This window comes from Desmodus rotundus, chromosome 9 (genome assembly GCF_022682495.2).
Source record: "Desmodus rotundus isolate HL8 chromosome 9, HLdesRot8A.1, whole genome shotgun sequence".
Taxonomy (NCBI): Eukaryota; Metazoa; Chordata; class Mammalia; order Chiroptera; family Phyllostomidae; genus Desmodus; species Desmodus rotundus.
This window is the reverse complement of record NC_071395.1, coordinates 19,192,053-19,213,885: the sequence shown is the minus strand read 5'-3', so window position 1 is coordinate 19,213,885 and position 21,833 is coordinate 19,192,053. Positions and strand designations below refer to the sequence as shown.

At 42.2% G+C, this 21,833-nt stretch overlaps 1 protein-coding gene and 1 long non-coding RNA gene across 4 annotated transcripts in view; one reads left to right on the top strand and one right to left on the bottom strand.

Annotated features, from left to right (window-relative positions):
- Positions 1 to 1,181, bottom strand: part of LOC123480617 (uncharacterized) — a 79,656-nt gene extending 78,475 nt beyond the window's left edge. For 2 of the 3 annotated variants that reach the window (XR_008425213.2, XR_006656701.3), the window contains exon 1: positions 1,130 to 1,164. This is a non-coding gene — a long non-coding RNA (uncharacterized lncRNA). Of the gene's footprint in view, positions 1 to 1,129 lie in introns of all 3 variants that reach the window. The other variant, XR_006656702.2, reaches the window with a different exon arrangement.
- A 129-nt stretch (positions 1,182 to 1,310) lies between these two features.
- Positions 1,311 to 21,833, top strand: part of GATB (glutamyl-tRNA amidotransferase subunit B) — a 72,846-nt gene continuing 52,323 nt past the window's right edge. Inside the window, exons 1-2 of the mRNA XM_024568614.2 lie at positions 1,311 to 1,519; positions 3,374 to 3,524. Of these exons, the coding sequence (XP_024424382.2) occupies positions 1,344 to 1,519; positions 3,374 to 3,524 (327 nt within the window). The 5' untranslated portion in view covers positions 1,311 to 1,343. The remainder of the gene's footprint in view (positions 1,520 to 3,373; positions 3,525 to 21,833) is intronic.

Sequence of the window (21,833 nt, the reverse complement as noted above, 5' to 3'; positions counted from 1 at the left end):
CACGCCAGATATCTAGGAGTTACTTGACCCCACCTAGTCTTCCTAGTCTTCCAGCATATCCAATCCATCACCAAGTCTTTCTATCTTACTTTCTAAGGCTGTCTCACATAGGTCGATTTCTCTTTGCCTCCATCACCACACTTTTTCATCGCCTTCCTACTACATAAAGGGCATCCACTCTACCCTTTGTCAAATGCATTCTCTGCACTGCACTACTTCATCCAACACATATTTGTGAGGGACCTGCTTTGTACTCTGTTAATACTGTGTTGAATAATACAAATTCCCCATAAACATCAGATGTTCATAAGCACTATTTGGAGAATTAAAACAGGGTGACATACTAGAGAATGGCTGAATGGCTATTCTAAACTGTATGTGCAAATGCAAGAAATAAGTGGTAGTTTCAACAAGTGGTATGAGTTTCCAAGCAGGAAAATAAAGGAAGTTGGCTGGGATGATGGTATCTGCTATCAATGCTTCCTAGCATATAAGACTGTTTCAAATACTGGTCAAGAACAAAAAGGAGAATACAGGTATACCTATGGGACACTGCAGGTTCAGTTCCAGACCACCATAATAAAGTGGAGTATCCCATGGCCCCGCATCTTTTTGTTCTTGGAGGGGCTTGACTTACGTTTATAAAAAATGCAACACTTGTGAAGTGCAATGGAGCAAAGTGCAATAAAATGAGTTATGCTTGTAAGTGAAAATGCACTAGAAGGCTCAAGCTTGGTCTGTCTCCAAGCATCTTTGCTTAAATATAGCACTTAACACCTGCGTGAAAGTATTTTTGTTAACTTTTCTATATGTCTCCTCTACCAAGTATATAAGCTAATGTTGCATCTCCAGTGCCTATAAACTGTGCCTGGCATACAATAGGCATGCAAATAAACAGTTGGTGCATTCATGAACAAATTAGTATGTGAAGTGGGACGGAGAAAAATCACTGAGCGGGTGGAGGTTCAGGAAGCCTTCGAGCTATGTCAAGGACACTGACTTCATCTTGAAAGGTTAATTTATGGTCCAAAATCCTGGCCAGGTTCTCCAGCTTTGGATGCCCCTAGCTCAAAGTCATACACGTGATCAGAGCCACAAACCTCTCCAACCCCCCGCTAGGAGGACTCACCCTTCCGACCCGGAAACCCTCCAGCGCTCTCCTCTATTTCTCCTTCCCTCCCCTCCCCGCCAGGGTTCCGGCCGCCTTCCTTCGCAGGGCTCCCCGGGAATAGAAGTCTTCCGGTCGGAGCTTCTAGAGTTTTACACTTTTCCAGAACTACGCTTCCCAGAGGCCCTCGCGGCAGAGGGAGTCTGTGTCACCTGACCGAGTCTGCGGAGGGGCAATGGCGGCGCCCGTGCTACGCTGGTGCTGCCCTGGAAGGCGGTGGGCTTTAGCCTGCATTGACCGCAATTCTCGCCACGGAAGAGGGGCTCCGACAGGGTCCAGGTGCAGTGGGAAAAGGGGGCAGAGCTCAGTGGCCCCGCAGCACCACGTCACGGCCCCGAAGCCGAGAAAAGGGTATATATGCTCTTTCATCCCATACTGCCCACTTCAGTGTGAGGTGGAACTGCGGGACTGGGGAGATGATGGCCACTCAGTCCAGTGTTCAGTGTAGACGGTTTTGTTGGGTTTTTTTTTAAGTTTTGAGCGGGAAGTTGTTGAGCTGTAACTTGCAGCCCTGAAAGCACAAAAGTTGCCCTCTGATAGCCCCGCCCCCGCACATAAACTGTTCTCCTCAAATAGATTCGCTAGAGGAAAATCCCAGGTGTTTTCTCGACTCTAAATCAACACAGAACACTGGATTCAGTCACCTTCCTAATGGCACCAGCAGAAGTGTCTGCGACACTAGAAGCGGGATCTTATCTAGCTGACTCGTAGCGCTACTGTAGGCCAGCTGTGTTCTAAAGGTAGAAAGGGAGCCTTTTCCTACAAGCTCTGGATAGTGGTGGCTTAATGTCATTAGTCAGAAAGCACCACCTATCTGTGGAGGCGTTTCGTGTTGAATACATGTCTACACCTAAGAGTATGCAGCCAATACAAGAACTCTTTCCTCTGGTTGTGTAGAGAGCCTTGTTCGTTTTGCTAGCTATACTCTGAACAGCTGTTTATACTTGACTATGTTAGACAGTTTCTTTTTAAATACATAAGTGTAAAGCACACACCTAATGTTGCGTAAATCCTTTGCGATAGTTAGGTTGGTATTAACTTTTGCTTTTCAGTTGGAGGAGCAGAGGGAAAGTGTCCAGAAGCATTCAGTTTCTATACTTTTCATAAATTAGATCATCTCACTGTGAATGGAAAGTATTTTTTCTCTTACATGATGATGCTGCAAAAATACTTTGAATAATGTTTTAGCGACATGCAGGCTTTTTAACAAAGTCTTTAATTTCTCCAGTTACATGCTGTAAAAAAAATTAATCTTACAATACATAGATATAGAACTTTATATGTTGAAATGATTGAATCAAAATCCAATACATGTAAACAAAAATCTAGATCATACAGAAAATTGCTTGGGAGAAGAGCAGGGTAGGAACAGACAAAATTTGGGGAGAGGATGTGTAAACAGGCAATCTGCAAATTGCCCAGGATACATGGGTTTCAGAGGGACACAACAGAAGAGTGGCCAGATAAGTGATTATAGCATTTACCAGCTTCTCGATAGCAATGAAGCATAAACAAACCCTCAAAGGGAACTGGAACTAGATCTTGGGAACAGAAAGTGATTAGGTACCAAAAAATGCCAAATCTGATGGTTTAATGTTTTCCTTTGCACAAAATTTCCAGGAGAGTATCATGTAGTAGTGATTGATTGCGTTCATGTCACTAATCATTTTATTTGCAAGCCATTGTTATAAAATGAATTCAAAACATAAATGGGAATTTCTTTTTAAAATAATGAGATGTGCAACTATTTACCATTATTTCTCTGGGAGTAGAATTCTGATGTTAATTCTGAAAATGTTTGCAAGTTCAGCTTTCTTCATTTGTTGAGTGATTAATTGACAACAGACAGTTAATTTAGAAAAGGCTGCTTTTCACTGAAGTCAGCCAAGTGGTTGCCACCACCTGATACCCATTTCTAAATTGTTTTAAGATGTCAGATTTTTCCTTTTTCTATCACGTTATTGTTTGTACAGTGAACTCTATGCCACATTGTAAATGAATTTTCTTTTGCCAGTCTTGTAAGTGTTCATTATGAATTGCTTTTGATTTAATCACTAAGACAAGATGACACACTTTTTAATGTACGGAAATAAAATGTTAGTAAGTTAAAAACATAGGAAATTAACATTTGTGGTTTAGGCTCATAGACATTTACATACAGTAACCGATCTAACTATTTCTTAACCATTATATCTTTCTCTGTAGTGAACACGAATGGGCAGCTGTGGTAGGTCTGGAAATTCATGCCCAGATTTCCTCCAACTCTAAACTCTTCTCAGGATCTCCAGTCCACTTCGCGGCACCTCCAAATTCCTTGGTATCCTTTTTCGATGCATCGCTACCTGGAACTTTGCCAGTAAGGTTTTTATTTAATCCTCTCTACGTTAATAAATTCCTCCTGTCTATTTGAAAATGTTTATGTTTTATTGAACATAGATAACGATTTTTTTGTTTTAAGATCTTGGCATCGCTCTTAGGAAGTACTTGTTTAGGGAATTTTGGATGAAGTAGGATGAACTAAATGTTTTCTAAATAGCCATCTTTATAGTTGTTTTTAAGTCTAAGTATCATGTGTATTCATATATTTATTCACTCATTTCACACACAGTTTAGAATGTCTACTAAATACCAGCTATAAACTGGAAGAGAAAAATGAGCAGTGGTCCTTGCCTTTGGGTTCAAAGACTATTTGGGGACATGTGTCAGTTCTGTGCACCAAAAGGTTGCTGCCAGTTCCTGCTCGGAGCATGTGCTAAGCTGTGCATTCAGTCTCCCCCCGGGGTGTGTAAGGAGGCGGCCGATCGATGTTTCTCTCTAAACTCAATGGAGATGTGTCCTCTGGTGAGGATTTAAAATTAAAAAGAAGAAGAAATTTGGCTAGGAAGGAAAAGAAAATGCAACAGGTAAAAGGAGACATGGAGTCAAGGAAAATGTTTTTATTAGTCCTAATTTCCTTCATATTGAAGAAGCTTGAGAATACTTAAATGCTGGTGAGTTATAGTCAACAGTAATGTATTGAACACTTAAAAATGTGTTTTACGAGGGTGGATCTTATGTTGCATATTCTTAACTGCAGTAAAATAATTTTCTTAAAATGCAGATGAGTAGGAGGCAATGACAGAAAGGGCAGTTAAAGAGACATTTGATTAATATGGCAAATCGAACGTATACATTTATTCTGTCTCTGTACCCCAAGGAAATCCTACTGAAATAATAGTAAAAGAGTTTAAAAGTTATAAACCTCCAAGAGAATAGGAGACAAGACCTGAGTGCATGAGAGCAGGTAGATGAAAGAGGACCTGACTTAGCAGAGCAGGGTTCATTATGACCCAAGGAAAGGGACAGAAAGCCCGCAGAAAGAGATGCTAGTGAGAAATGGGGTGCTGTGCCCTACGCAGCCTCCGAAAGGACCAGGTTGGGAGCTTCCGGTGTTGTGGAAAGCCAGAGGGAGGTGAAGACAAAGGGGTAAATTCAGTCTAGACACAAAGCGGGTCCTCTCCCCGACCCTCTGCAACTGTACCACCCCCACAGACGCCTATAGTTTGGGGAGAGGTTCAACTGGTGAAACACTCCTCCTGAAGACCCCAGGTAGAGCAAAGGGCCCTGGTGTCAGACAGTTTCTGCCCTCTGAGCTCCGGGGCCTCCGCAGACCTTTACCCTGCCCAGTGTGAGGAGCTCAAGTGACCTGGCACAACCATCTCTCCTCTTGCCCTGCACTCCCAAGCAGGAATCTGCAGGAACTTGTGTGAAAATTACATGTCTCTACAGGGAAGAATTAGGGGTCAGGGGCCAAGGTCTCTCGGTAAAAAAGTTACCGGCTCGCCCCACTGTCCTGGAGTGAAGATCAGCAGACAACAAGCCCTGGATATTTAGAAATTCTAATCAACATTTTAGTACCTTAGTTTAAGACATAAATTGACAGTCAAAAATCACCAGATATTTGAGGAAATTCTCCAACATAATAGACAAAGCCAAAAATAAAAGGAAAACTGAAATAAGAGGCAACAGATAATGAACAAAGTAAAAGAATATTTTAAAAAGTAAAAGCTTTTATAAATACCCTCAAGAGATAAGAGTAGGTTACTGCATCCTTGAAATAAGAGCATGGTGCTACTTTTTAAAAATGAACAATCAGTAAAAATGATCTCTTAGAAGTTGAAATTATGATGACGCCCCAAACCCAAAGTTAGAAGATGAATCCAGAAAGTCTTCCAGAAAGTATAACATGCATACAAAGAATTGAATAATACGGGAAAAAAGAAAATGAGATCAATCCAGGATGTCCAACATTTAATTAATAGGAGTTCCAGGAGAGAGAAAATAGACAAGCGGAAACTATCAAACAGTAACACGGATTGGTTTCCCAGAACCGAAGGACACACATGTCCTAACAGAAAGGGCCTGGCAACAACCGCGAGCAAGGAGTAAAAATAGTCTCCCGGGCAGGCACGTCATCCAGGCGAGTAGGCATTGCAGGGATAAAGATACCAGAACTGACGGAGGAGATATGAAAGGTCACATGCAAAGGACTTGGAATCAGGCATTGGGCTGATGCAGCACCTAATGCTAGAAGAAAATGGAAGAGTGCCTTTAAAAAATCCTAGGAAAAAATTATCCAAATCTAGAGTTCTGTACCCAGCACTATAAATCAAGTGTGACAGTAAGATAATGATATTTTCAGACAGGCAGGTTCTCAAAAAAATTCCCATTATCATGGGAACCTACTGGAGGAATGGAGAGGTTCCGGATTGTTAGCTCTGCAGCAGGCCCAGAGGGCCTGCTAGGAGGGGAGGATGGAAGACTCCAGAACAGGGAGGTTTCAAGAAAAAAGGGAGGTGGAGTAAGAAAAGCAGATGTCTAATGTTTATGTATAAAAGAGATTTTATGTATGAACTGGAATCTCTGAGAGTAATAAGCAATAGGTAATAAAAAATGAAGCAAATGAAAGAGACCCTGTTAATTCTAGGTAAAAACTAAACATTCAAGAAAGGAAATGTAGGCAGAGTATACCTAACAGCTCAGCAGAGAGACATTTATGTAATAATAATAATAGAAGAAGCACCAACTACTGATTTAACAAAAACATATAACTGGGATATTGGGAAATAAAAGAACTAAATTCTTATCTACCATAACTAGAAGTCGTGTTCTAAATTGATAAACCAAGAAAAAGTAATGTAACATTTTTGGCCACAGACGAGGGGAGGCCTCTTTCTTCCTTCTAGGTCCTTATTTGGTCAGCTGTTTTTTGTTTTTGTTTCTTGGCTAGTAAATATTTCCTTTACTTTTTAAAAAAAATAAGACAATGAGTGAAAGATTTAGAACTCTCAAGAGTGAAAAGTGTTTTCAACAAAATTTTTAAACATTTTATATGATGATCATATTAGTAATCAAATATTAACTCTACTGGTTCCTCAGCCTTCTGCTGGGGAAGTTTTTCTTTTTTCTACTCACCCATCCGATCCCTGTAACACCACCCTGCAGTGCTCTTAGGAGGACTAAGCTCGTCCACAGTCGAGATCATTCACACCCAAGCTCATGCATGTGGTGGGTTTCCCTGTTTCCTCTGGGGGGTGAAGTGCCCCACCTGCCTCCCCACCTGGCTGTTTAGACTTCAGTGTGACTCAGCCTACCATGAAGCTGCACTAAGGGGCAGCGTATTTCGTTCTTAATGGAAATAGAGTAAAGTGGCAAGCATGGGTTGTTATTATGAGACAGAGTAAAATATAAAAGTATTGCAAAATATCTCACCTTGTAACGTACATAAATGACCTCTTGGGAATGGAATGGGCCAAGTCTCACGGCTCCATGTCCTAAAAACAAGAACACTGTGTCGTTTGGACAGTTACCAGGTCCGTCTTTTTCCCAGAGTAAGGAAGGATTGTCACAGTGCAAATGGCCACGAGCTTTGGCAAGAAGGTGATAGATTTTCGAAGGTCCCTGGCACAGCCTGTTATTTAAAAATAGGAAGATAGATACCAGGCAAGACAGCCCAAAGATCTGAAGTGGTTCTGCCAGGAAACAGGACTGGCAAGCAAAGGTGGTGGCAGTGGCTGCTTTTCATTATAAATTACTTCAAGATACATGTCTGTAACACTTTGTTCACCAACTAAACATTAGCTTTGAAGGAGTACCATATGGGGGAGAGGAAATTACTGAGAGAATCAGTTCCTGAGGAATCAGGGGGTGTCCCCAGAGAACAAGGAGGCAGACTGCTCTCCCACTGTAACCCCAGGGAAGATGTGCCCTTTGCCCACTGGTAAAGGCAACTTTTTAGGCGGGGTTGTGAAGTTTAGGAAACCCCCACCTGATGGCTTCCCTTTCTAGCAAACACTTTCTTACATCTCACTCCCCTTTTTGGCTCTCCTTCCTGCCTGTGTTCGTATTTCTTGCTTCTGGGTCTGTGGGTGATGCGCTTGCTGCAATTGTCTGTGCCTCCAGTCGTTTCTCTTTCTCCCCAGCTCTTGAATGATAGTGTAGAATTCCAAGTTGACAGTTATTTCCCCTCAGCACTTTGAAGACATGATTCCATTGTCCTCAGGCATCTATTACTGCTGATGAGAAGTCGGTATGCTTTGTACGTAATCTCTTTATTCTCTCTGATTGTTTTACCCAGGATGTGTCCAGGTGTGGATTTGCTTTTATTTCCTCTGCTCAGTACTCAGTGTGATTTTTGCACTTGAAGACTCTACCCTGGACTGTAGAGGTGACTCCGTGGGATGAATTGGTGGTGGCCTGTGCCAGGGCCCACTGGGCTTTATTGAACTAACAGGTTCTGTGTTAATGTCCTCATTCCCAACTGCCACAACAGCTTGGAGAGTGCCAGTGTTCAAGCCCCACACCCAGGCCAGGGCCAGGGCTCTGATTTCTCAAGACTCTCTTTTCATTCATGTCTTAAGGTGGGTGGCAGGTTTTGTGATTGTACCAGGAGTTTGTGGCCCCCACAAGCCTCAGTGGGCTCGCGCCTTGACCTCTTTTCCCAAGGTGCTTTACATTGCCAACATCTGGTGTCTCTTCAGCCTGGTTAACAATGATAGCAGTAAAGTCAACTAATACTGACAGAGAGGTCGCTATGTGTGTCAACTCATTTTAACCTCGTAACAGTTCTGGGAGGTGCAGTTCCTATCGTTATCCCAGTTAGGAAGTAAGTGGGGAAGCCAGATCAAACCCAGGACAGGCATACTTCGTTCTGCTGTTTCATTGTTGGAGCTACACAGCTGGGGTGTTTTGTGCATTTGCTTTGTTTTGTTTTTGTTTGTACACATTGAAGGCCAGATCCTACAGCAGCATGAAGTTTATTACTCGCTTTGTTGCAGTGGTGTGGACCCAAACCTACAGTATCTCTGAGGTGTGTGCGGTCTGGCTTCCACGTTCACACTCTTAACCCCTTTGCAGGTCCTGCCTCTTGCAGGTCCCACTGGATGACAGGTGTGTTAAACCCCACCACTGCTGTGAGTGTGGCTATATGTGTTTATTTGTAAGTGTATAAGCAAATATAACTGTGCTTACAGATATAAGATGCGTTTTTATCCCCCATCTCCACTCCCCGCCCCCATTCTGATTTGTGACACTTCTTCCGAATGTTTCTTAAGACTACAAGCATTTTATCTTCTTGTTTTACCTTTAGTTTTAGAATTATATGGAATCCCATCATAAATCTTCAGACTGAAAAGGTCGTGTAGTGCATTTCCCTGCTTGTCGGCAGGGTTACAACTAAACTAAGGACAGTGTTCTTTGTGTTTATGGCAGGGATTCAGCCTCGCTCATTATTTTGCCCTGGTTTAAAAAAAAAAAAACAACTAATTTTGATACACAATCTTCTTTAATTTATTAAATAATTAGTTGTCTATAGAACTATAGAGAGGATCCTAGGCTATTTGCTGAGAGTTAGTTATTTCCTATTTATGAATGTCATTTTAATTTCTCTACTTGGCAATACTTGGTACATGGATGTGAAATAGGAGGAAAACGTATTTGTTTGATAAAATGTCATGGGATTTATAAGCCCATTTGTTTCATAATATGTCAGTGTTTCCAGTACTGGTGCAGTTTTAGCAAAGCATCCAGTTTGCTTGACGTTTACGCGTGTGCAGGTCTGCTTGCTCGCACACATTTGCTCTTCGTTATTTGAAATGCTTGCCCGCTTGGTGCCAGTCCGTATGCAGGAGAAAGCAACGAGAACATTTCTGTCTGTGCCAGCGCCCACTGATAGGTGCCTCAGCTGTGGCCAGTAGGTAACTTCGGATAATTTCAGGCTGTGCCACAATTAGATTCATTAGAAACTGGTGACTCTGCCCTGGTTTTGTTTATCTGGAAGCTCTTATCTGCACGTAACAGAGCCCTCTGCTAAGCATGAGTGCCGCTTATTTTCACAACTGGGGAAAGGGCTCTAAAAGCTGCTTTCCACACACATGTGCAGGACTAGTCCCCTCTGGTCTCAGGATCAGCCTGCCATGAACAGCACTGGAGGCTTTCCCTACCAAAGGGGTTTGGAATTGGTCCTGGCAGCTGTAGAATGAAAACTGAACCGTTGTTTACCTCATTGTATGAAACTTTCTTTTATTCACGAGAGTACATAACACGATTAGCAAGAAGAAGGGGACTAAAGAGAGGGAAAATAGGATGTGACCGAGTCTGACAGGATGCCCGCCCTGTGGGGACTGACTAACAATGCGGGCACCAGCTTCATGCTGTAGGTTGCGCCAAGGGCGTCTCATCTCTCGAAGGAATGATAATGGGAATGCTTTCTAAAGCACTTTGCAATTAATGTATTTTTTAAATTTCTTTTGACAGATTTATTTAAAGCTAGGTAAATCTGCAAAATTCTAGCTCTCTGAACAAAGCAGATATTGGTAATAACTTTTGTTTTGAAGGACCTAATAGATTTAGAAATACTTGACTGGGTCTGGAGAGCATCAGGCTGAAATGCTTTCCTGACCCTTAATTCTAAACATTGTTACAAAAGTTTTTAACTCAGAGCTGCTAAGCAAAGTAGAAATTCAGGAAAACAGCAATAGGGAAAAGTGTTTAAATGCATATATTTATAATCAGATCTATATTTACCTCTCTAGTCACACTTTGATGACGTTTCGTTATTTCACTAAGAAGACAAAATGTGAGTTTTCTATTAATTTTTTTTCCATTTCAGTGATTTGCTTTAATGTAATCTGTAGAAGTTATAATTACATTGTGGTCTCAGACTTTAGTCTTGCCAGTTACTCTCTGAGGCACTTTTATATCGTTCTCGTTTACTCATTTGTAGAGTGGGGTGTTCCAGGGGTGAGGGGCTTTGCCCCCAACCCTTGCCTCTTTAAAGGAGCTGTGTCTGTGGGCCCATGCACACCGATGTGAGAAGGTTCCCTTTCAGCTCTTAAACTCTCCGGTGTCTTTACTCTCTCTTGCCTTATGATGTCATTAACTGGACGTCTCCCATGAACTCAGATGACTCATGATGCTGATGGACTTTCACGGTCAGTAGGCAGCATGACCTCATCTCCCCTCGTGGGGAAAGCATTTGACTCCTTCCCTGCCTATAGCCTTTTCCAGCTTTCAGGGAAGTTTTGAGAGCCTTCCTCTTCAGAACCACCTTCCCTTTCCCCACCTCTCTGCCGGTCACATGCAGTATTCTCACATGAAATCTAATTGTATTAATTACAGTGCTTTTCCTTTGTGTCAGTATATATTTGTTTCATACAGTTGATGGACCGTCCTGTCGTGTATGTTGTTTACAGCAATTTCTGTGTTTGATTATAAGGTTCTGAAAGCAATTCATGGTCTTTCCTGGGCCACTCGATAGTATCCTGTGTAAAACTTATATGTAACACCCTTAATAAATATTTCTCTATTTAATTACACACACTTCCATGTACATGCCTAGGGAGTCCATCTGAAAGAATTTTCCAGGTGTCTAAAATACTTTTGATATTTTTTAACCTCTTTACAGGAATCTTTCTAAAGTACATTTTATACTTGCCTGCTTTTAAATAGGGTATATTGAACATAAACTAGCCTTTTCTTGATTGCTCAAGGTTATCAGAAACATCAGTTATTACTTAGAGTTGTGATATAATGGGACCTTCAAGGTGATGGAGGTGTGGAAGGCTATGCAATCCTACAGTAACTAGCTAACAACAGCCGTTCTTTTTAGGGGTCATCATGTATGCCTCACCGATAAAGCTACTGTCGGGATATTTGACTGTAGGAACCCCTTCTTGCTCATTTTTCATTGCTCTGTTACTATTTCTGATCTGCTTTAGCTCCGAGTCAGATTTTCACATTCGTTAAACAAGAACAAGGCTCTGAGTAGAACACTGTCCTACAAAATAAAGAACATGGAGTGTATGACAGCTGGTTAGCTTCTGGAAGTTAGAAACCTTATCTGGTATAGTAGGAAGAGATCCTGGAAATCGTTCAGTTTAGTCCTTTTAAATTACAGATGGGCGAATAGCTGTTGCACTTTGCCCTTGGTCACGTAACTAATGTCCCAGTCAGATTAGAATTTGGGTTTCTCTCTCCTGGTTCTTTGCTCAGTTTCTAGTCAGTGTTCCCCTATAATTGGAGTTGCTGAAAATCTCGTCTACATAGGTGCTATTATTTTGAAAGTATGTATATATCTCAAAACATTAACACTATTAAATATGTGTGCAATACAGAGGTGGGCAAAAGTAGGTTTACAGCTGTAATACAATAAGTAATAAGTAATAATACAAGAATGAACTCTGTTTCACAACTGTAATCCCACCTTCGCCCAGCCCCTGTATGTCCATAGATGTACATCCACGTGCTTATACACACAGAGGCATTGACAATTCAGTATTGACCCTGATTGTATGTCCTGTTTATTACAATGTCTGTAAGTGAGAGTCTAAACCTGGGGTGAGGGAAAGGTGCTGAGTCAGCCAAAGAAATGGGCAAAAGGAGATCTAAACTAATGAGCCACCAGTACAGTGGGCCAAGCGCTGGATTTCCCCAGCCCCACCACTAAGAGAGCAGCCCCGCCTTTGGGTAGCTCTTAGCCCAACATACCACCGTGCAAATAGTGGCACAATGGAAAATTCTTTTAGGATTATTTTCCTCTGTGCTAAATTCTGAGAAATTTTCTCTACAGTTTCTTCCAGTTCACTAATTCTCTCTTCAACAAGTCTACTCTGCTCTTTAACTCCCCACGGAGTTTTTTATTTCACTGAGAATACCTTTTGTTTATAGGAGTCCTGTTTTTTCCTTTTAAATTTCTCCTATTTGAAAATGTCGTGTTCCTTTTTCATGCATTTAGTTATTTGCTTAAGAATTTTAAATCTACTTATTTTATAGTCTGTGTTTAGTAATTCTGTTACCTGAAGTTCTTGGGCTATCTGTCCTGCTTTTCTTTGTGTCTGCTGATTCTGCCTAAGGGCACGTGACCTTCTGTATTTTGTAATGTGGGATTATGGGATGTATCTGACAGGGATCTATTCATAAGCCTCTTGGGGCTGGCTGAATGCAAATCTCACCAAAGAACTTTTACATTGGCCTTTGCCAGATACCCCAGGTCAGATCCAGGGCCATTTTTCATATTTATCTCTTAGCTTTGGGGTTCCTGGACCACGGAGTTAATAAATGTGAACCCAAAGCCTTCCTTAGAGCAAACTTATGACAGTGAATTCATAGAGCAGACTTTTCTGTTTAGTTTTAACCTGAAGTCTGGGCTGAGACCTTAGTGAGATTGACCCTTATAGGAGGGAGCAGAGAATGTGACCGTGTAGTTGGGGCTGTGGCCAAGGCTGTGAATGGGGTGACTCAGACCCAGAATGGGCCAGGAAAGGCATCTTTGCACCCCTCTGACTTCCTGTGCTCTGCACCAAGACACGCCTCCCTTCTGACCGCCAGCTGTCCTCCGCAGTCGCGTGTGTGGCAGTTCTGCACACCAGTCGTGGCTGAGGTCTGTGCAACCTCAGCTCTACTTGTCCTCTCATGATTGAGCTCTTTCCAGATTCCCTCGAGTTGTGCAGGGCTGCGCACTCCCACCCACAGCCTTTAAAGGTTATTATTTTCCCCCAAAATTTCATCCTTAATGACTCATTCCCTTCACCTTTATGTGGAAATGATAATGCCATCTCATTCCTGTCGAGCAGCAACAAAAGGCAATAGCGTGGAGTTGAGAGGAGCCACCCGGCTGTGGTGACGGAACCCATGGGGAGCCTGAGGGGCCTCGTCTGCCCTCCTCCTGGGTGACTCCCCAGGGCCTGCGGAGCATGTCTTTGACCTGGCCCTGTGCTCCCTCCTGGCGAGGGAACGTCTCAAGGCAGCATTTCCTCTCCCTAGAGATTCATGTCTGAGCCAGAAACCTTCAGTGTTGTGTTTGGAAAGGGCTTTTCTCACAGTTCCATGCCCCCTCAACACAGGTTTGTTTCCCCCTCAAAATAGGCACCTGGATGAGAGACTGGGCACAACAGCGAGCCATTATTAGAGGAGATGGCGCTCTGCCTAGAACTCTCTAATTCTTTAAAATAATGTGGTAATGGGGTACACTGCTGCTCTCCGAGTCTGTAATGCTAGAAAGTGAGGTGGGAATGCACAGAAAATAAATGTAAACCTGTAACCAAAGATGCCTGGGGGGGTGAAAGCTTGGGGGTCTTATGTTGAAATAAGTATGTAGTAGTTTTAAAAAATTGCCTAACAGTGTTCTGTGACACTGTTTTCGTCTGTGACATTCAGGCAGCTCATACAGTCTTTGTTCGGGTGATTTATACTAGATGCCTATAATAAAAATGCAGCCTGAAATCATGCAGCTGGGTACCATTCATTTTTCTTCCACGGACAGTTTCAGAACTTAAAAACTGCAGCAGACCTATACGAGCTCTCCCCTCCGAGGGAATGCACGGCTAGCCATGGCAGCTGGTCCTCTTGGTTTTCTTCTGCTTTGTGGAGTCATTGGTGATGGTGGAGGTTTCTAGATTTGGTTTATGAGTGCCGTCCTAGAACAGAGTTTCCAGGATGATATTGTGTGATTTTAGGGAGTCAGTAAAAAATAATACTCTCTTCTCCTCTTGAGTCGGAACCTATTGGCTTTATTACTGATAATAGCTTGATTTAAAAAATGCAACTTGATACATAGCAAATGGCTTCTCCTAGTACTCTCTCTCTCTAGTTGAACTTAGCTACCCTAAGCTGTAGGCCTTGCGCTTGGAGAAAGCTTACATATAGCCAGCTTAGACCAGAATATGCCATATCTGTGGGCATGCTGATGAGAAAGCACTCATGGAAGCTTTGTTTTGGTGATTTATACCAGAGGCTGTAGTATCAGTAAAAATGCTCAGTCAGAAGGGACCGACCCACATGGGTTTAAGTTCCTCTTCTCAAAGTCACTAGTCAGAAAAGTCACTCTTCTCTGAGGGACAGGACGATTTGGAGTCCAGAGCAGAGCCCAGCCCCATGGAAACATGGGGCAGGAGGACACAGGGTGCCCTGGCACACCCTCAAGTGCACAAGCCAGTTTCACTGTGTCTGCATTGTGTCTGGGCGGAGAGGAGAGGTATTCTTTTTGAGTGGGCTCTGTGGAATTCTTTCTGCATGCCACAAATATACAAGGTCTGTCTGGAAAAAGTCCAGCCACTGTTAATATAATGAGTACAGTTTGCGTGACATCAGCATAACCTGGCAGCCAAGCAGAGTGCACTGGAATGCACATGCGCGTGAACAAGGATGACTTCACTGTACTTGTCACTAGGGGCAGTAGACACCGTCGAGTGGGCATGTGTACTGTGTGGCCCTCGCATTCAAAATGAGTGAGTGAGTAGAGCAAGGAATCAGCATCAAATTTTGCGTCAAGCTTGAACATTACTCAGCAGAAATTATTTGGATGGTTCGGAAGGCCGCCGCTCTGGGCAGCTGGTGATTGGCAACTTCATCCTGAAAACACTCCCGCTCATGCATCATGTCTCATGCAGTATTTTTGTGAAACATCAAATCACCCATTTGACTCAGTCCCCGCTGCAGCCCAGGTTTGGCACCCTGTGACTTCTGGTTTTTCCCAAAACTAAAATCACCTTTAAAAGGGAAGAGATTTCAGACCATAGATGAGATTCAGGAAAATGTGACAGGGCAGCTGATGGCAATTGGGAGAACTGTGTGAGGTCCCACCGTGCCTACTTTGAAGGGGACTGAGGCATCTTTGTCCTGTGTACAGTGTTTCTTGTATCTTGTATCTTCTTCAATAGATGTCTCTATTTTTCATAGTACATGACTGGGTACCTTTTCAACAGACCTATGCATATACTTGTCCTCTGAGGCCAGTAGTATAGGCCTTTTTTACTTGGTCATTTTTTAATGTATTTTCAGCTTCACATTTAGAATGGGGGAAGGAGTTGGCTCTTCTCTCCACTGCAGCATCTTGGGAGATTTTTTTCCTTAGCTCTTTTTAAAATCTTGGCGAAGCTAGGAAGTCATTTTGCCATTGGCATCCCAGAAATGACAAGCGTAGGCTTGGTGATGTTGGCATAGTTCGTGTAGTCAGGCTGGGCCCTTCCGAAGCACATTCTGTTACTTATGGCAGAGGGTTCTTGCTAGTGAGCCTTCGTGTTCCCCAGCCTTCCACCACTGGGTGCCTCCTTATCGTAAGGCCTGGAGTTGGGGCAGGAGCATAAGTGAGAACCCAGGAGTCTTTAAAGTATTGTATTCCAACAGTTGGTGCATGCATGTCCTTTCCCAAGTATAAAAGCAGGAAGCATAATCAACCAGGGGTCTTTGTCATGCTCTGCTTCTTTCTGAGGAGGTGCAGACAGGCAGTAATCTGTGATTATCAACAGTGTCTTGAATTTTTGGTGATGTTTACCCACTCATAGGCTACCCCAGTGAGCAAGGTCAGGGGCTCCAACCGCAATTGACAGAAGAAACTGAGGGCATTATTGACTTGCCCAAGAACACAGGGAGGTCAGGGCTCAGTTTAAAAAAGCGAGAATTGCCTGGTTCCTGTTGTTAGCATAAAGCACCAGCCTGCATTGCCTTCTGCAGTATGTGCTAATTGTTCATTTCCGGCAAAACACAACAGGACATTTTTCCTTTATAGCTGGTTGTAAATGTTCAAGATGCCTGTAGTCACTCCTAACCTTTGTTTCCTTATCACAGCCAGCAAGTGATCTTATCTGTCTTCTTGCTCGTTCTCTTCCATTGTTACATCTCTGCAAAGAAGTTAAATGTATATGAAAGCACTCCATAAACTCTCAGTGACACATAAATGTTGTTTACTGTATTATTATGATAGTCATATTCTTTACTTTGCATCATTAAAAGACAAATGAATACATCTCCATTTCACGATGGCAAATAGGGTTGGGCAGGGAGTGTTACTTGTATAACACTCACCAGAAGTCACTTAAAATGGCACATACCACACAGCATGAGTAGCAGTAACGTGACGTTCTCAGTCATAGGAGTCCTTCAGAGAAGCACAAATTGAGAAATTGCATTTACGTTTGTAGGGTGAGGCAACAGAACGGAAGCATTAACAGAAAAGAAGATATGTAGAAAACTTTGGGGAAAGATAAACATATTGTCAAGTAGAGAAGATAATATTGAGGAAAATTATTTTTCTACCAGGTAAAGAGCAAATCTTTCTTTCATGTTCTTGATTATATGTATGTACTGTCTATGCAGGATGTGTGTGTGTGTGCGTGTGTGTGTATAGAAAGATAGATACAGGTATCTAGATACAGATAGATATTAGTAGAGAATTCCCTAATGGACTTTTCACATGTTCCTAAGAGGGTTGCACCGTAGTTCAGTTTTCGATAGGTGTTGAGTATATACAGCGTTTTCTTTTCTACAACTGATTTTCAGCAACAGAGAATGAAATCTGCTGATCCGCATGTCATTTCGGAGCTACCGTATTTTTCAGACTATGTGATGCATTGGACCATAAGATGCACTTAGGTTTTAGAGGCGGAAAATAGGGGAAAAAAAAATTGAAGCAAAAAATGTGGCCCTGCTCCTGCCTCCTGTGACCCCGCTCCACCACCGCCCTCCCCCCACCCCCGCAGCAAGCCAGGTAAGCTACATTTGGACTATAGGACATGCTTTCCCCCAAAATTTGGGAGGAAAATGGGGGCGTGTCTTATAGTCCAAAAAATGCGGTAATACTTGTACCTCCCACGTCCTCTAGACTCTTTCCACCTTAAGGCTTGTAACATCTCACCATCCTTTCAGGGGAGAATTATTTCCAGCTTTCTACCTTCCCCATACTTTTTATCTAAAAAAATTCAAACTTATAGAAAAGTCCAAAGAATAGTAAAAAAAAAGTCCAATGAATATGCATCCTGCTCCTGAATGTTTTCCCTTTGGATGAGCCATCTCAGAGTAAGTTGTACACTCAGGGCACTGCATCCCTAAGTATTTCAGCGTCCATCCCCTGGGAACAGAAAATTCTCTTAGGTGACCACCGCATAATGCCCACGCTCCAGAAAGCTAAGGTGCACACAGTGCTGCTATCTAAGACCAGTTCACGTTCAGGTTAGCACAGTTGTCTCAGTGTCAGCCTTTACTTCCTTCTCCCGGTCCACGGTCCAGTCTGAGCGCATCCATCGGACTCAGTTGTCACAATGCTTTAGTCTCATTTTCCGCTTCTTTTTTTCTTTCCTTTCCTTTCCCTTTCTTTCTCTCTCCCTCCTCTCTCTTTCTCCCTCTCTCTCACTCTCCTTTTTTTTCATGGCATCGACAGTTTTTAAAAGTTCAGGCCAGTGTTTGAATCTTACCTACTCTCGAAGGAAACATAATTAAGGAACTACGAGATTTTGCCCTACGACAGTTTGGCTTGGCGGGTTTTGGAGGGGGGGGGTTGTTGGTAGTTTTATTTCATTCTTAACAAAAGGAAAGTTTAGGTCCATGAAATAGACTTTTTAGTTTTAGACACAGATGATTAATGGTTGAAGACTTAAGTTTGAGCTTTTATTTATTGAATTTATTGGGGTTACATTGATTACTAAAATTATGTAGGTATAAGGTGTACAATTCTCTTTTTTCCTTTTAACCTCTGTGATTTGTGGCTTGCCACTAAGCTTCTTAAGGGATGTATTCCTATTAAATGTGTAAAATCCAAGATAGGTTTTGCTTTCTAAATATCTATGTCATGATAGACTCTTTCAAAGGCTGTCTTCAGGATATTCCTGAGACTGATGAACGTAAGTAGGAGCACTTTGACAGAAGGGCAGGTGTCTCTGGGGATTTGCTTTTGACATTCACGGGCCTGTTCCACCAAATTCTCTATCCATACCAGCAGTGAATACCTAGCCAGCATTTCTTAGAGTTCCTTTGGTTGAGGACACTGGCTTCATATCTCAGCAAAAGTCAGATCTTTCAATTTAATGCTGATCTTTTATATAAAGATGAAAGCAGATCTCATTGGGATCATTAGTGCTTTTCACTCATGAAATTAATGTTTCTTATCACTATCACTGATTACTCTTGAGGTTTCAGTAATATGAAATAGTTTGTCATTCCCTTGAATCTCTGTCTGCAGGTGCAGGAGTAGGGCCTTCTGACTGAGTTAGGGCAGGTTAGAAGAGACTTGGCAGTTTGAGTATGGGGGCAATCCAGAATGAGTGGATTTGCATGGTTTGGCCTTTGTAATACGAATATACGTTTCTTAAATGCTATAAACAAGAGAAAGGCGAATATTCAGAGTTAAAGGAGGGGGGACTTTTCTCTGTTAAAGATCCTGGCCCCATTTCAAAGTTTTATTCAAAAAAATTCAAAAGAACAATGATTTTTCTAAAAACTTGATTCCATGTCTACTTTCTGCCTTCATACATGTCTTCTCCATGGACTCTGTGAATTTCATAGGCAGCTGCTGTCTTAGAAGACAAGAAGTCATAGATGTGTGGTGGGCACCAGTGAGGTGGGACTGAAAACTGGCTCAAGTAACTAGTCGATAACTGCCAACTTGTTAGAAGGTAGTTTCTTTCACTTGAGAATGGGAGCTTTTCTCAGTCGCATGCAAGCATACAATGTTATCCAGGAAAATTTTTCTTCACTGTAAAACAGAAAATGCAGTAGTATAAGCTTCCTGAGTTAAGAAATATGATCTCTATTCCACTGGAGATAACACACTAATTATCACAAAAAGTGTGGGTTATCCTTTAAGGGGGAAATATTATGTTGACATGATACATAACTTCGGCATCTGTCGTGCCTTCCCGTGGATTGTAAATCCAGACTGGTCTGCGGAGCTGTTTGGCCCTTTTGGAATTAGATTCCCTTGCCTTCTAGAACAGCTTGCTTATAAAGATTGGACTGAGTTGGGCATTTTGCATTTAATAACACTTCCATTCTGAAACTAGTATTTACTAAATGTCTACCATCTGTTGAGTGATTTTACTTGATTATTATTTTTTACCTAACAGATAAGGAAGCTGAGGCCCAGAGAGGTTGGGTAAGTTGTGCAAGTCACACAGCTAGTAAGTAGTAGAAATGAGATTTCGACTCTAGTCTTTCTGACTCAGTTTTGCCTCCCTGCCCCCCATTTGTCAATCAGTGGAGGACTTCTTGGAGATCAGGTTAATTGCCAGTGGGTAATGCCAGATTCGTGACTGTTGGTAATGTTGTGGGAGGAGGACTAGAGACCAGGTAAGCTGCACACCCGATCTTGTTTGGTACTGGTTGCAAACAGCTCTCAACCCTTCTGAGCAAACTTGGCTAACTGGCCACATGTGAGGCTCCACACAGCAACGCTAGCTGTTGGGCCATTGGCCTCCAACCCCGAAGTGAAGTCCAAACAAATCAGGCGTGTCATGTGCGAACTGTGTTAAATGCCTAGGACAGAGGCAGGCCTAGAGCTGCCTAGGCCAAGGGCATTTCCTTTTCCCTGCAAGCCCAGAGGTGAATGTCGGATCTTAGCATTCCAGTGGTCCATGGAGAAGCAACAGATTACCTCAAGCTGGTCTAGGCTGCCCTCCCCACCAGGCAAACAGAGGCAGGAGAATGAAATCCTAGATGAGAAGATTGGGCCTCTGATACTTCGGACCAAGAAAATATCCTTGCCCTTGATCCTGACCAGCCCAGGGATAGAAGGAGCACTGGAGCTCAAGGAGGCTGAAACCAACAGACAACACTCCTTTTGAACACAAATATATCCTGTGAAATGGATATTTGCTTTTGTTTTTTTTTTCTCCATTCCAAAAGAGGGGTTTAAACCAAAGAGAAAATGTAGCATTCCTTTCTCCTTTTCCCTAGGCAATGCCCATGTTTAGGCTTAAAGAACATACATATATGTATGTAGGTATATCTATATAAATATTTAATATCTGCATAAAACTAGTAACTTTTGGTAATAAAACTTCACTTTAAAAATTATCTGAACTGACCACCTTTAGCAAGCTTAATTATCATAGCTTAAGAGTGTTGGTATTTGTTTTGGCTGATGATAAAAGAGCTCAGTGGTGAAAAGGGATGTGGGGGTAGCAAATAGGGGAACAATTTTCTCTACCATAATGAAAATTTATCTCTGTGGCAACTTTTGCTTTGAATACGAATCAGAGTGAGTTCATGCTTTGAGACAAATTTATGGTTAGCAATAAGATAAAGGCCCATTTTACTGCCTTGTTTTTACTTAATAAATCTTAATTACTTTCTCTTCATAAATTAAACCATTTACCATGCTTTATCTCAGTCATCAGGTTTGTCATAGATTGCATTGGTTTCACAGAATAATTGCCTTTTGGGCTTTTTGTAAAACATCACCTTACATTCTTTTTTTTTTTTTCTTGCAAAATCTCTATTTTATTATTGTTAATTTCAAAAGGCTCTTTTTTCCCCCACTTTTTTTATTGTTGTTGAAGTACAGTTGTCTCCATTTTCCCCCCACCATTCCCCGCACCCAGCCATCCCCACTTACAGTCTTTGTTTTAATGCTCCAGAAGAATTGCTAACTGGATATTCAGGGAGCACAGTAGTCTTGTAACGTCGCCTCAGTTTTTCAAGGAGGCACTGACAGCAGTTGGACTAACTCTGGGTATTGCAGCATCGTGAGCTCATCAGCTGAAGGTAAAGTAGGAAGGGGAGAGAAATGCAGTGAATTACAGACTATTTTGAAAGACATGCAGTTTTATTCCTTTAAAGTACATCACAAAATATTTCCTGGTATAGGTCCCAGAGCCTGATTTTAGTGAATAGATTCACTTGTAATTAGTAGAATTTGACATAAATATGCTGAAATCCTAGGGAATATTTTATTGACTTAAGTAGAATATGTAGTCTTCTTCATTCTGTTCATTTGCTTTGTAAATTCTTTCCTAGTAGTTAATGTAGATTTAGACTTCAGTCCAACCCAAGTTATCACTAATGTTCCTTATAAATTAGTAGCATTTATTATTCTTGGCTCCCAGTACGTGAAAAAGGAGTCCACAAAACGTTCAGTTTTATGTCGATTGGACAGACTTGAGAGGGGCACCAATTTATTGATTAGCTATTTATCAAAAGAAAGTCACTGAAGTGGATATAAAAACATATGTATTTGCTGTGTGGTTGTGGTCTGCACATTCTCATGTCCACACCTCGCTGTTCCCCTGCTCCTCCGAGTTATCATGTGTTGGGGGGTGCAAGGGGGTGCTCCCCAAAGGCTGCAGTTCCTAGTGCTCCAGTCACCTGACTGCTGACTTGTGAGGCCCACAGCAGACTCTGATGAAGGACTGGAGGTGGG